The 13,165-nt window shown below is 40.5% G+C and overlaps 1 protein-coding gene across 4 annotated transcripts in view; it reads left to right on the forward strand.

The window, feature by feature from the left end:
• The window catches only part of LOC309541330 (MAX gene-associated protein-like), a 41,997-nt gene that overhangs the window by 2,618 nt on the left and 26,214 nt on the right, over window positions 1-13,165 (forward strand). For all 4 annotated transcript variants that reach the window (XM_082239101.1, XM_082239098.1, XM_082239099.1 and 1 more), the window contains exons 2-6: window positions 16-1,130; window positions 7,491-8,442; window positions 9,261-9,402; window positions 12,494-12,586; window positions 12,672-12,803. In XM_082239101.1, coding sequence (XP_082095227.1) covers window positions 79-1,130; window positions 7,491-8,442; window positions 9,261-9,402; window positions 12,494-12,586; window positions 12,672-12,803 — 2,371 coding nt within the window. In that variant the 5' untranslated portion in view covers window positions 16-78. The remainder of the gene's footprint in view (window positions 1-15; window positions 1,131-7,490; window positions 8,443-9,260; window positions 9,403-12,493; window positions 12,587-12,671; window positions 12,804-13,165) is intronic.

The following is a 13,165-nucleotide window of genomic DNA, read 5'->3' on the forward strand; positions in this document are numbered from 1 at the left end:
GACTTCCCCCTCCAGAATGAAGAACATGAAGAATAATTTGCCTGTATTGTGAAATCTTTGGAGAAATTTCAGTCCATAATGGAGAATCAGCCAGTTGTGTTGGGGAACCAGGATGGTGGAACACCACCCAATGCAGCACCTGCTCTTTATGTTCTTGTGAAACAGCCGCAGATCACTGGAAAAGCTGACCAAGGAGACTTAGTTTCAAATCAAGAGGACAATGGCCTTGCTGGCAGTATAGCAACACCTTTAAAATCGAAAGTGAAGACCTGCCTTCCAGCAGATTGCACCTCAGGAAGCATTACTGTTACCTTAGACAACAACAATATGTGGAATGAGTTCTACTATCGCGGCACAGAAATGATTTTGACTAAGCAGGGAAGGCGGATGTTTCCATACTGTCGATACTGGATAACAGGCTTAGACTCCAAGCTGAAGTATATCTTGGTTGTGGATATTTCTCCTGTTGACAACTTACGCTATAAATGGAATGGCCATAGTTGGGAGCCCAGTGGGAAAGCAGAACCCCATGTGCTGGGAAGAGTATTCATTCACCCTGAATCACCTTCTACTGGCCGTTACTGGATGCACCAGCCAGTCTCTTTCTACAAACTCAAACTTACTAACAATACCTTGGACCAGGAAGGGCATATCATTCTGCACTCTATGCACCGCTATCTACCTCGGCTACACCTGGTGCCTGCTGACAAAGCCACAGAGGTTATTCAGCTAAATGGTCCTGATGTCCATACCTTCATTTTCCCACAGACAGAGTTCTTTGCTGTGACTGCCTATCAAAACATACAAATTACACAACTGAAAATAGACTACAACCCGTTTGCTAAAGGGTTCAGGGATGATGGCCTGAGCAGTAGATTTCAGCGTGATGTGAAGCAAAATGGTAGCTCAGACCAGGAAGGAGGTAGCGTTAATAGTTCTCCAAGCCATCACAGACATCTCACTGAAAGTGAAATTTTTGATCCAGAGCAGAGGGATTTAGAGACATCACTTAGTGCAATGTGTAACACAGATTTGGATAGAGAATCTATCAGTCCATATCATGACTTTCTGGGTTTTATGGAAACAGATACGTGTGATAGTCCGATATTAAAACAAGAAGCACCTGAAAGGTAGGCTCAAAGTTTCTTTTTAATATGTGATCAATATTTGGATAAATAATCTGCTCCTAACCATGCTGGGTACAAATTATAGTTTTGATAACAATATTTTTATAGATATCTGCCTATAGTTAGAAAAGGAAGGCAAATCAAGTTTTGCAGAATAAGCAGCATTCTGCAGCAGTAGGCAATATTAAGCCACAATGAACATTTTTTTAATTTACAGATAGGTAGCCGTGTTGGTTTGCCATAGTCAAAATAAAAAAATTCCTTCCAGTAGCACCTTAAAGACCAACTAAGTTAGTTCTTGGTATGAGCTTTCGTGTGCATGCAGATGTGTATCTGAAGAAGTGTGCATGCACACGAAAGCTCATACCAAGAACTAACTTAGTTGGTCTTTAAGGTGCTACTGGAAGGAATTTTTTATTTTTTAATTTGTTCCCCTGTACTGCTTATGCACTTATTCCTACATGTGGTAGGAGGAGTTCCCTTTTATTTTGGAAATGTTCAAGTGTGTGATCCATATGAATATTTTCCTGTACACTCATCAGTTAAACAATGTATTTATATTGACCTTATATTGAGGTTATTTTATGGAGAAATCCCTTCAAGCACCCAAAGCAGATCTGAAAAATATATATCTGCCATTGCACTCTCTGGAGGAAGAACTGTGCATAAGCAAACACATTGAAGTTTTTTGTAGATATTCCTGGATATTACTTGACTTAAACAACCTTCTTGCTTTTATTTTAGGAAGTATTGACCTGGCAGTGTCCAATGTTTTGCCCTCTGCCCCTGAGCTTGTTGAGTAACAGTCTTTCTAAATGGGTAGAATATAAGGCTGGGATATTTTTTAGCCAATCAAAGGCTGCATTCTTTTGCTTTGTTGTTGTTGTTGTTTAGTCGTTTAGTCGTGTCCGACTCTTCGTGACCCCATGGACCAGAGCACGCCAGGCACTTCTGTCCTCCACTGCCTCCCGCAGTTTGATCAAACTCATGCTAGTAGCTTCAAGAACACCATCCAACCATCTCATTCTCTGTCGTCCCCTTCTCCTTGTGCCCTCCATCTTTCCCAACATCAGGGTCTTTTCCAGGGAGTCCTCTCTTCTCATGAGGTGGCCAAAGTATTGGAGCCTCAGCTTCACGATCTGTCCTTCCAGTGAGCACTCAGGGCTGATTTCCTTCAGAATGGAGAGGTTTGATCTTCTTGCAGTCCATGGGACTCTCAAGAGTCTCCTCCAGCACCATAATTCAAAAGCATCAATTCTTCGGCGATCAGCCTTCTTTATGGTCCAGCTCTCACTTCCATACATCACTACTGGGAAAACCATGGCTTTTACTATACGGACCTTTGTTGGCAAGGTGATGTCTCTGCTTTTTAAGATGTTGTCTAGGCTTGCCATCGCCTTTCTCCCAAGGAGCAGGCGTCTTTTAATTTCGTGACTGCTGTCACCATCTGCACTGATCATGGAGCCCAAGAAAGTAAAATCTCTCACTGCCTCCATTTCTTCCCCATCTATTTGCCAGGAGGTGATGGGCCCAGTGGCCATGATCTTCGTTTTTTTGATGTTGAGCTTCAGACCATATTTTGCGCTCTCCTCTTTCACCCTCATTAAAAGGTTCTTTAATTCCTCTTCTCTTTCTGCCATCAAGGTTGTGTCATCTGCATATCTGAGGTTGTTGATATTTCTTCCGGCAATCTTAATTCCGGCTTGGGATTCATCCAGCCCAGCCTTTCGCATGATGAATTCCGCATATAAGTGATGTATGGAAGTGAGAGCTGGACCATAAAGAAGGCTGATCGCCGAAGAATTGATGCTTTTGAATTATGGTGCTGGAGGAGACTCTTGAGAGTCCCATGGACTGCAAGAAGATCAAACCTCTCCATTCTGAAGGAAATCAGCCCTGAGTGCTCACTGGAAGGACAGATCGTGAAGCTGAGGCTCCAATACTTTGGCCACCTCATGAGAAGAGAGGACTCCCTGGAAAAGACCCTGATGTTGGGAAAGATGGAGGGCACAAGGAGAAGGGGACGACAGAGAATGAGATGGTTGGATGGTGTTCTTGAAGCTACTAGCATGAGTTTGATCAAACTGCGGGAGGCAGTGGAGGACAGAAGTGCCTGGCGTGCTCTGGTCCATGGGGTCACGAAGAGTCGGGCACGACTAAACGACTAAACAACAACAACAACAAAGCAAACAATGCAGCCTTTGATTGGCTAAAAAATATCCCAGCCTTATATTCTACCCATTTAGAAAGACTGTTACTCAACAAGCTCAGGGGCAGAGGGCAAAACATTGGACACTGCCAGGTCAATACTTCCTAAAATAAAAGCAAGAAGGTTGTTTAAGTCAAGTAATATCCAGGAATATCTACAAAAAACTTCAATGTGTTTGCTTATTCTTTTGCTTACTTAGGAGTAAATCTTGGAACACCGTGGGCCTTAATTCTGAGAAAGCATGCTTACAGTTGTTCTGTAAAAGTTCAACGTGCCATCATCATAACAAGGTATCATGTAACAAACAGCAAAAGTGAAGCTTGCAAAAGTGAAGCTTGCTGTATTTTGCCACTTTTCCAAGGCATTTACCATGCCTTCAAGTAGCCATCCAACAAAGCTATTTTGAGTTTAAAGAGCTGTTGAAATCTTGCCCACAGGTGATGTTATTGGAGCCTTTGTGAGGCACTTCGATGGTGAAGTCACTTATATTTGTGCTGAATTTGATGCTGGCATTATTGCAAATCCAGTGAAAGTAGATTTTAGATTCTAGAACTTTCATCATTAATCTAGTCAGGTTGTTGGGGATCAGTTTCAGCTAAGGATACCCATCTTTTTTACCCTTGCCCTTTGACTTTTAATAGCCAGAGGGGATTGACTGGGTGGATCAAGGAGGTGATAAATTCCTCTTTACAGGTAGAGGGCAGTGCCCACTGTCTTGAAAGGCAGTGGTGCAGGCATTCTTTAAGAAACTCCTTAGATCTAGCAGTTTGTGATAACTACTTCCTAGTCACCAAAAAATCTATAATTTGGGGGTAAGGTGATTTAGAAAGGTGACGGCACCTATTTCAGTCTGGACTGAAGTCTAGTTTTGGCACCAAAATGTCCTTTGTCACCTTTTTTGCGAGACCTCTCAGTAGCTTTTGCTAGCACTAGCCATAGTATCTTGTTGGACCAGCTCTGTGGTTTGGAAGCTGGAGGCAGGGAAATTGCAGTCCCACCTGCAGAGCTGATTTCAGAAAGTAGCAGGAACTTCTACTTGGCGACATGGCAGTTGTGCTGTGGAAGGTCACCAGGGGATTGGGAGCAAAGTGTCAACAAGATACCCAGCTCTATTTCTCATCATCAGAATCAATTGAGGCTGTGTAATGTTGGAATGGTTCCTTACATTAGTAATGAGCTGGATAAAGAGAGCTGAGCCTTGTGGGTGAATGGGGTTCAGGAATTGAATAGACAGCCTATTCTTGAGGAGGTCCGACTCTCCTAGAAAGAACAGATGCGTAGTCTACTCCAGGCGTATTCCTTAATCCAGCAATGTCACTGGAGGCTAAAGTGAGTTCAGTGGTGCCGAGTGCCTTTTCCCAGTTACTGGAGAAAAAGCCACAGTTACCCGTTCTCTGGTAACTTCCTGTTTGGATCATTTTAATATGCTTTATTTGGAGTTGTCCTTGAAGATGGTCTGGAAGCTGCAACCGTTGAAGATTGCAGCTGCCAGAATGTTCAGAACTGAAATAATGCAACACTGAGTCTAAAAGGTCTGCCTTGGGTGCCAATAGTCAAGGTACTGGTGTTGACTATGAAACCTTAAATAACTTGGGACCCAAATATATGAATGAATGCCTCATCCTATGTCAGCTTGTCATCATTTCCTTAGATCAAGGCAGGAAGCCCTTCTTGTTGTCCTGCTCTGGGAGAGTTAGATTATATGGGGACACAGGATGAGTATGTGGACATTTTTGTCATGTTTGTGCCAGGTAAGGATCTTCTTGTCTGGGCTTTTGCTCAATATTCAGTATTAGTGTGGTATGTTAAGTAAAGATGCCTGTGTGTGTTTCCCCATGGGTTTTTCTCATTTTAAGGATGTGCTATTTTTCCCCTTTCTCTTTTTAATTTTTAAATTGAATTGTTTTTAGTGTGTTGTATGTGCCTTGCTCTGAGAACATTTGATGAAGGGTATGCTATAAAAGTACTCAGATTAATCAACATCTTCTGAGCCAAAGCAGTTGGAATACATGTGGGTGTGGAATCTCTTGCTAAACATTCAAGTAGCTCAGGCAGGTTTAGCTGGTGGGAGCCAAATTCTGCCTATTCCCTATATTCAGCAGCAGCATTGTAGAAACATTTCCAAACATTTAAGCACTAAGGAGAAATAATTCAGGGCTGTAGAACTGGGAGTGGCCCCGGGTACCAAGTGTGATTGTTGCACTCAGTACATGGCAAGTGCGTAACAGATAACCTTGAGCTGTCTTACAGCCCTTCTACGGTTTTGTTGATTTGCTGCTGCAAAGGACAAAAAGTAAAGTGGCTCTTACATGCATTTGAGCCAAGGAAGAAAACAGCATGGCCCATGAAAAGACTGTGTTGGGTTTGGGCTAACTCATTAAAACCTATATTGAATGACCTGCTGAAGGAAACATGCTGTACCAATTAATTGCCTTTATTCTGAATTTCCCTCTTCAACTTTAAAATTAGCAGTAGTGATAGAACTCCCCCTGGTGCCATCAACACCGCAGGACTCTGATATTTATTTTACAGCCAGTTACCTGGGGCCAGTACCACAGTCTTGTATCTTCTTTGTCACTAGTGCGGTCTATTTTTCTAGTTTCACTTTGATGAATACACTTCTAAACTTCTCTTTTTTTGGCCATGGTCAGTGAAGAAGGGTTTCTTTGGTCATGGTCAGTTGATAATGGTTAGGTTACAGAAACACTTATTCCTTTGGGAATTGGCCCTGTGATTCATAGTGTAAGCTCAGGCAAAGCTTGGGTTGGGGCTGGGAGCAGAACACATAATATGAGGCAAAAAAAATAAATAAAAAAAATCAAGGGCAGTGTATGGAAATAACAATTTGGTTTATTTGGAATGGATTATTAAATTGAGAACAGCACAAAAGCAGATTTACTGTAGATTTTTCTTACTGCTTTCTCATCACTAATAATAAATATTTTGAATAAATAATAATAATTAACCTTTTCCCCCAACAGGATTGAAAGCGGATAAATTTAAAAACGAGAAATGCTAGAAACATAGAAAAAGCCCTTGTTAAAAACAATTAAGCACTGAAATAAAACTATTATTATTATTAAAATAAATAAATGAAACAAGCCTATGCATTTGGTAAAAGCTACAAAAGAGTTTTCTAAACCTTATGTTTTAAGCAATATGCTGTTGCACTGAATTCAAAGTAATTGCACTATCCCAGTTGTGAATACTGAGGCAGAAAGCAGGATGTTAGTGACTATTTGGAAAGGATATTCTGTTAAAACATATTTGCATGCCACCTATTCAGTAAGTTGGTATTAAAAAATTACTTCCATAATACGATTAAAAGAAGCTTAAAACTAGTCATTACAAAAGTGAATGTGGGTTGAGAAGAGAAAGCGCATGGGGAACAAAACTTAGGAAGGTCTGGATGAAAACACAGTTGAAAATTAACTGTGCCATTCTGTTGAGTGCTCTGTAGCAAAGACCCAATATGTATAGTGTATTGTTATAACAATAACAATTAATTACTGGAAAATTAGTGCATGAAGAAAGATACGAGGCCCACTATCCTCAGGACATGAAGCCCTAGATCATCTAACTAGGTTTAGTTGTCCTGAGGGGAGTGAAAACCTTCATTTGTAATTGAATGCGTACATAAAGTTGTAAGAGTTACTGTTAGTTATTTGTTAACATAGTTAACTTACAGTCTGCTGTAGCTTAGCTGTGTTTCTGACTGTCAGCTGTTCTTACTCTATTGTGATTTAATGTGGTCCAGTAATCTCTCAAATGTGAGGTGACAGTTGCTTGTTGGTTCATTGTGAATAATAGGGTTTTTTAAAGGAGACGTATTTTGTGTATGTGTGCAAATTAGTGCTTAGAGTATTCTCAAGATTATCCACCTTTAGAGATTGTATGTTAAAGTTTCCTTAAATAAATAATGAAAAATAAAACATTTAAACGAGGATGTGACCTAAATGTAGATATATCTGTTAGGCAAAGTTTGTTAGAGCTCACCTTGGTGCTAGTGTTTTGTTGATAGTCTGAATTGTAGATATTAATTTTTGTATGGTATAAATTTGTCTTAAAGAAAAAAGGCGATATATTGCTTGTTCAGGTTTTTTATTGTCTGTTTTTACTACTTCGCAATTGTTTTTCCCCCCTTTCTTGTCTAGTCCAATAGCAAGTCCCTGTCAGAGTCACTCTCATGTGGCATCCCCTTTGAACTCAAATGGAGGCATCAATGTTGTTGTTAAAGAGGAACCTGCAGATGACTATGATTATGGGCCAAGTGTATGTATGGAAGAAATAGATGTGAAGCAGGAAGAAGCACGTAACATGGCAGAAGAATATTCAAATAGAGTTGACTCCATCCTGGAGAAGCGGCGAAAGAATCACAGGGAAGTAGGCAAGAAGGAAATGGAATCTGAATCCCGTAAGCGACCACAGACCAACCAGCTGGGTGTTGCCAAAGCAAAGATGTTGAAACTGGATAGTGGAAAGTTGCCTGTAGTCTATCTAGCACCCTGTTCAGTTACCAAGAATACAGTAAAGGTCTCTGCTCTTTCACAGGCCATATTGTCTCTTTCTAGGAGCGCAGAATCACCTTTGAGTCATCCATTGGATTATTTGCCTACTTGTTTTGAAAATAACAGTGTCTCCAGCCCCTTTACATCTTTGGAAACAGAGGAAATGCTAACTAGAAAACAGGTATCTGAAAATAATGTGCCACACAAATCACCTACGGCAAGAGATGTGCGATGGAAAAATACTGAAACCTGTAACAGTCTTACCATAACAAAGAAAGTATCTAGCTGTGGTCTTAAGGCTACTGCATACCGTGGCCCTTCTTTAGCTAACTTAGTAGGAGGGAAGACAAATGCATTCAAGAACCATATTTCCCGCAAGAGTATTGTTGGTAACCAAAAGGTTAGGTTGCCTGGCCCACGTAAAAGAGGAAGACCACGGAAAATAAGGTTTTCTGAAGTTGGAAGACCACCTAAATACACTAGAAAGTCTATTACAACAAGTAATTATGCCTCCTTCGGACCTGGCAATATCCATTTGGATGTTAAACCCGACCTTGAGGATGTGGACGGAGTACTCTTTGTATCATTTGCATCCAAGGTAATTCTATTTCTGAAATTTAAAGTTGTTAGAAGTACTAAGTCACATTATAAAAGCCATTAAGTTAAAAACCTGCAGACGTATTTCTTAATTGACATTGAATCATGGGATCTTGGAGTTTGCTTAAGCTTTGCATTGTGGCTTTCTATATTATAAAACTCTTGATTATTAGCTCCAAATGTAATGATTTGGACTCCGAGGCTTGGGGTGGTATGCAACACTGTTTATCAAGGGGTGGTATTTGAGTGGAGTTTTCACCCAGCAGGACTTCATCTTTGTCACCTCTACAGTCCCCAAAAATCTGCTTCAGAGGGTCCCCCAAACCTTTGAAGCAGATAGAAAGTTTAGAGGGGTCTTCAGGGTGGAAGAGAGGAAGAATAGATCCACATGTGGGGTGACATACATTTTGCCAGAGGCAATCTGGTACACATACGGAAACCTCTAGGGACTGCTAGTAGGGGACCAAAATGTGGTGTTTGGGGAACGGTGGTGGTATGTAGATCTACAACATTCTAAGACACCCCATTCAACCAACATTACCCAAAACCAATCCTGAAACAACAGCCCTAGTGCTAGTATAGTGAATTTCCTTACAATTGTATTCATTGGAAAAAGGAAAATAAAGAAACAAAAGCAGGGGGCAAGTGTGGGGAATTGGGTCCCCTGCTCCTGACCTGACCACATGTAGCCAGCAGGGCTCTGGATGTAGTAGTTGCTCTACCATCAATTTCCCCACCACCTGGAGCTTTTGATTGTCTCTGGAATAAACCTAGAATAGTGTTTTGTCAATGCATATATTTTATTCTTTTTACATTTAGGAAGCCCTGGATATCCACAATGTTGATAGAGTGGAAGAAAAAGAAAAAAATCAGAATATTCAGACTTCTTCTCTGACTACATGTGAAAAAGAAGAATTGCAGAATATACATACTTCTTCACTGGATGCATGTATTAATCCAGGTAATAATGGGAGTATTAAAATGGCCTATTAAGGGCCAAATCAGGTGTACAGTTTCCCAGCTGGTTCAGTCTACTTTAGAAACAAAACAAAAAACCTTACATGTTAGATGCAGAGAATCATTTAACTCTCAGCTAGTTTGGCGCTATGGATACTTCTCTTTCTCCCTAAGTGGTCTAATGTTCAAATTTGCCAAGCCGAGCAAATGCAGCAGAGCTGAAGGCTCATCCTGACTTCCTTATTTGCCACATTTCTGGGCACAGGTTTGGACTTTAAAGCTTCATGTCCAAACATCTCTCTTTTATTTATTTATTTTTTAAAATAATATTTATTAGTAGTTTCAAAGTTATAAAGAAAAAAGAAAAATTAAAAACAACACTGTAATACATAGAAAGAAAAAAAAGAAACAACAATACAAGAAAAATAGAAAACACAAGAAAACACAAGAAAAAAGAAAACAACCAAATTACATATCTATAACTTCCATTTGCTTGTTTCATTGACCTCCTCACACCTCCCTTTTTGTACTCTAGTTTAATTAATTATTTCAGCAAATTCTTTCCATCTTTCTCAATTTTTGTTAAAAAGTTTATCTTGACAGTTTAACTTAATAATTAGCTCAGCAAATCCTTACCATCTTTCCCCATATTCTATTATTCAAATTGCCTTAATTTATTTAACCTTATCTTACCCTAAAATACCTTGAAGCTTAAATCTTAGTTTTCAAATATACATAACTCCTGATATCATTTCTGCTAGAGTCATATAGTTTCATTCCAACATTTTCCCTAATATTCGTTAATTTTTAGCCAATTCCCTAAATAAAAAGTTTCCTTTATAAATTTTCTTCCAAACTTCATCCAACTGGTCTCGGATCGTGTCAGTCCTTATTGTCCAATCCATCTAGTCCATCAACCTGGAAGCCTTATGCCTGAGGCCCTTAAGTCTCTTCCATGTCCCTTCTGCATTTCTTCTTCTTCTTGTTTATACTTGCCCTTTTCCTTGTCTTTTGTTGGTCTCTTTCTTAATTCCTTTCCTTTTTCATTGAGGAGTAGTTCTCTGGGGGGTTCCAACCCAGAATTGTCTCCATCTTCCTTCATCAAACCCACTCGTTCCCCAAAGTCCCAATCCCCACTCCCCACAGTCCTCGATAAAATCCAAAAAATATTTAAAAACATATTTCAAGGTCTCTCCAAAGTTAGGAACCTCCTCAACACCAGATTCCCCCTGGCCCATTCCAACTTCAATCTTCAATGACAGCGGCTTATGCTCCTGTAGGGCCTCGGGTCTCTCCATTTGTATTATTTGAGGTGCAACCGCATCCTCCTCCATTATCTTCTGTTCTTGCTCAGTCAGTACTGATTCATGAGTTGGTCCCTGAATAATTTCTGTATCAATGTTCCCTGTTTGTCCACAGTTACTAGCCACAACAGTCAAATCCATTTTTTCATTCATCAAGTTCATCTTCTCATGCATCTGTTCCAACAGGGCACTTGTCTTGCATAAGGCAAGCACCCAATCTTCCTCCCAGCTCATCTTTAGGCAAGGTCAGAAAAGACTGTTCCCATGGTCTTAATCTCACAGCTGTTGAGTCCTCAAGTATACTGCTGCAACAATTTAACAAGCTCCCTCTAGAGGAGACAATTTCTATTTGTATCCATTTATTTTTATTTTTATTTTTTTAAGGCAAGTCCAACAAAGGAAAATTACTTTCGTTTTTCAGATATTTTCCGGATATTTTGTTTCTTTAAGATGCAAAAGGCAACATTGGAATCAGCTTGTTTCTCTTCTTTAATTATCTGTCAAAATGTTCCATTCACAGTCAATGAACCTACAATTTCTGTCTCTGACACCCCGTTCCCAGGTTAGAGACGGTGGAAACTCATCCTTCTCACTCCCTCTCCTGCAGGGGTTAAACAAAATCCCCCCCCCTTTTCTCCTGCTTCCAAGGGGGTTTCAGTAGTTCTGAATGAAGGAAATTTAGACTTTTTTGACAGCTTTCCAGGCTTTAGCTTACGAAGTTTTTGCTTTAGTCTATATACAAAAAGCGGAAGGCGGACTTCCTGTTTTGAACCTTCCTGCTTCGATGCCAAATTAAGATATTTCTTGATCCAATTTTCCGTTTCTACTCACGGGTACTTGTTTTAAAACCAATTGTCCACAGGAAAAAGTCAGCGCTCTCCGGCAATGGCTGTGTGGCTTCACTCCGTGAAAGTAGCAATCAGTTCGCAGCACCACGCCACTCACCCCGCTTCAATCCGGCGCCCCAAAAGGGGTTCCCGGTGAGTAGGGGGGCGCTTCTGGTGCCCTGCCGAACCCCACATTCCCAGGCTTCCTCCGCCTTGGATTTCTAGCGGGTCCCCGCCTTCGCCGCGGCGGGAAGACCCAGTTTTCACGGAGCTAGTTCCTCCGGTCGGAGGAACTCCGCCATTCACCGATGGCGCTGACCCGGAAGTCTCCAAACATCTCTCTTTTAGTCCCAGCACTTTCGCTGGGAAAACCACGTTTTACCGCTGATTTAGAGCAAATAGCAATCAGGTTTTCCATGGCACAAAAGGAAGTCTGGATGAGCCCTGACCAGTTCTTTTTGGCATGTTGTCCCTGGCTGAATCTACACTGATCTGGAAAACGCTATTTAAAAAACACACACACACACTAGAAAGTAGCTCCCAATGCAATTTCCCATAGGCAAAAGATCACTGTTCTACAGCGCTCTCTGGTGTCACATTTTTATAATGCATTTTTTACATTAATACTCAACAGTGTCCCTAAGTCCACTGTCTCTGCTGCAAGAGGTTTGCAAGTTTCATAGAAATGCTAAGCATGTTGTCCAGCGTCTGAGGTTCTTTCTCTCTCCAATACTTTAAAATACTGAGCACTAAGTGAGGTGAGAGATGAGAAACAATTGGCATTGACCCTGTACTGTTGAGAGACAGTGCAGTTGCCCTCATCCAGTTGCTCTCTCTCTTTTAGGAGTTGTTGGGGGAAGAGTATTGTGTGTGTTATGGGATTGGGGTAGAAAGTAAATAATGCCTAGTCAAGTGAATCAGAAATGGTAAAGATATCTAAGCAATTTAAATATGTATTTCACAGACAGTCAGAGAATACCACAGCTGGAAACAGAATTGTTGGAAGAGTTGAAGTCTTATAAATACAAGCAAGTGATACATCCTAGTCTTCGGGAAGGTAAGTGTAAGCACTGTGAAGTATGTACAACCTTTGCATTTATGAATGCTGTATATAATTTCTATATGGCATTTTCTTCTTGTAGTGGGACTAAAGCTGAACTTAGTGGACCCAACAATGAGCATTGATTTAAAATATTTGGGTGTGCAGCTACCACTAAGTTATTCTGATGAATACACATTGTGGAAAAACGTAAGGACCAATTCCAGTTCTTATGGTAAGTCACCATCTTTCTTAATACTACAATGAAGCTTCAAGTTTGAGTTACAGGATAGCTTTATGTCTTTAGAAGAAGCATTTCTGTTTTGGTAGAATAAACCAGGAACACTTCACTGTTATGTTAGCACTGAAATTTTGACTTTGCCTAAAAGATCTGCTGTTCAATAGATGCATTTACGATTAATTGTTTGGTCCCATATGGCAGGGTAAACTGAGGCTAAATATTTATGTACAGTTTAGCACGCCTTTACCATACTAATTTTAGTTGAGTTAGAAACACCTTACTCTGCATAGGATTGGGCAGTGCTTAAAGGTAATGGTTCTGAAGGCTCTTTATGTAAAAATATACTGTAAGAGCAT

Source organism: Podarcis vaucheri (assembly GCF_965113315.1).
Source record: "Podarcis vaucheri genome assembly, chromosome: 1".
In the NCBI taxonomy this organism is placed as follows: Eukaryota; Metazoa; Chordata; class Lepidosauria; order Squamata; family Lacertidae; genus Podarcis; species Podarcis vaucheri.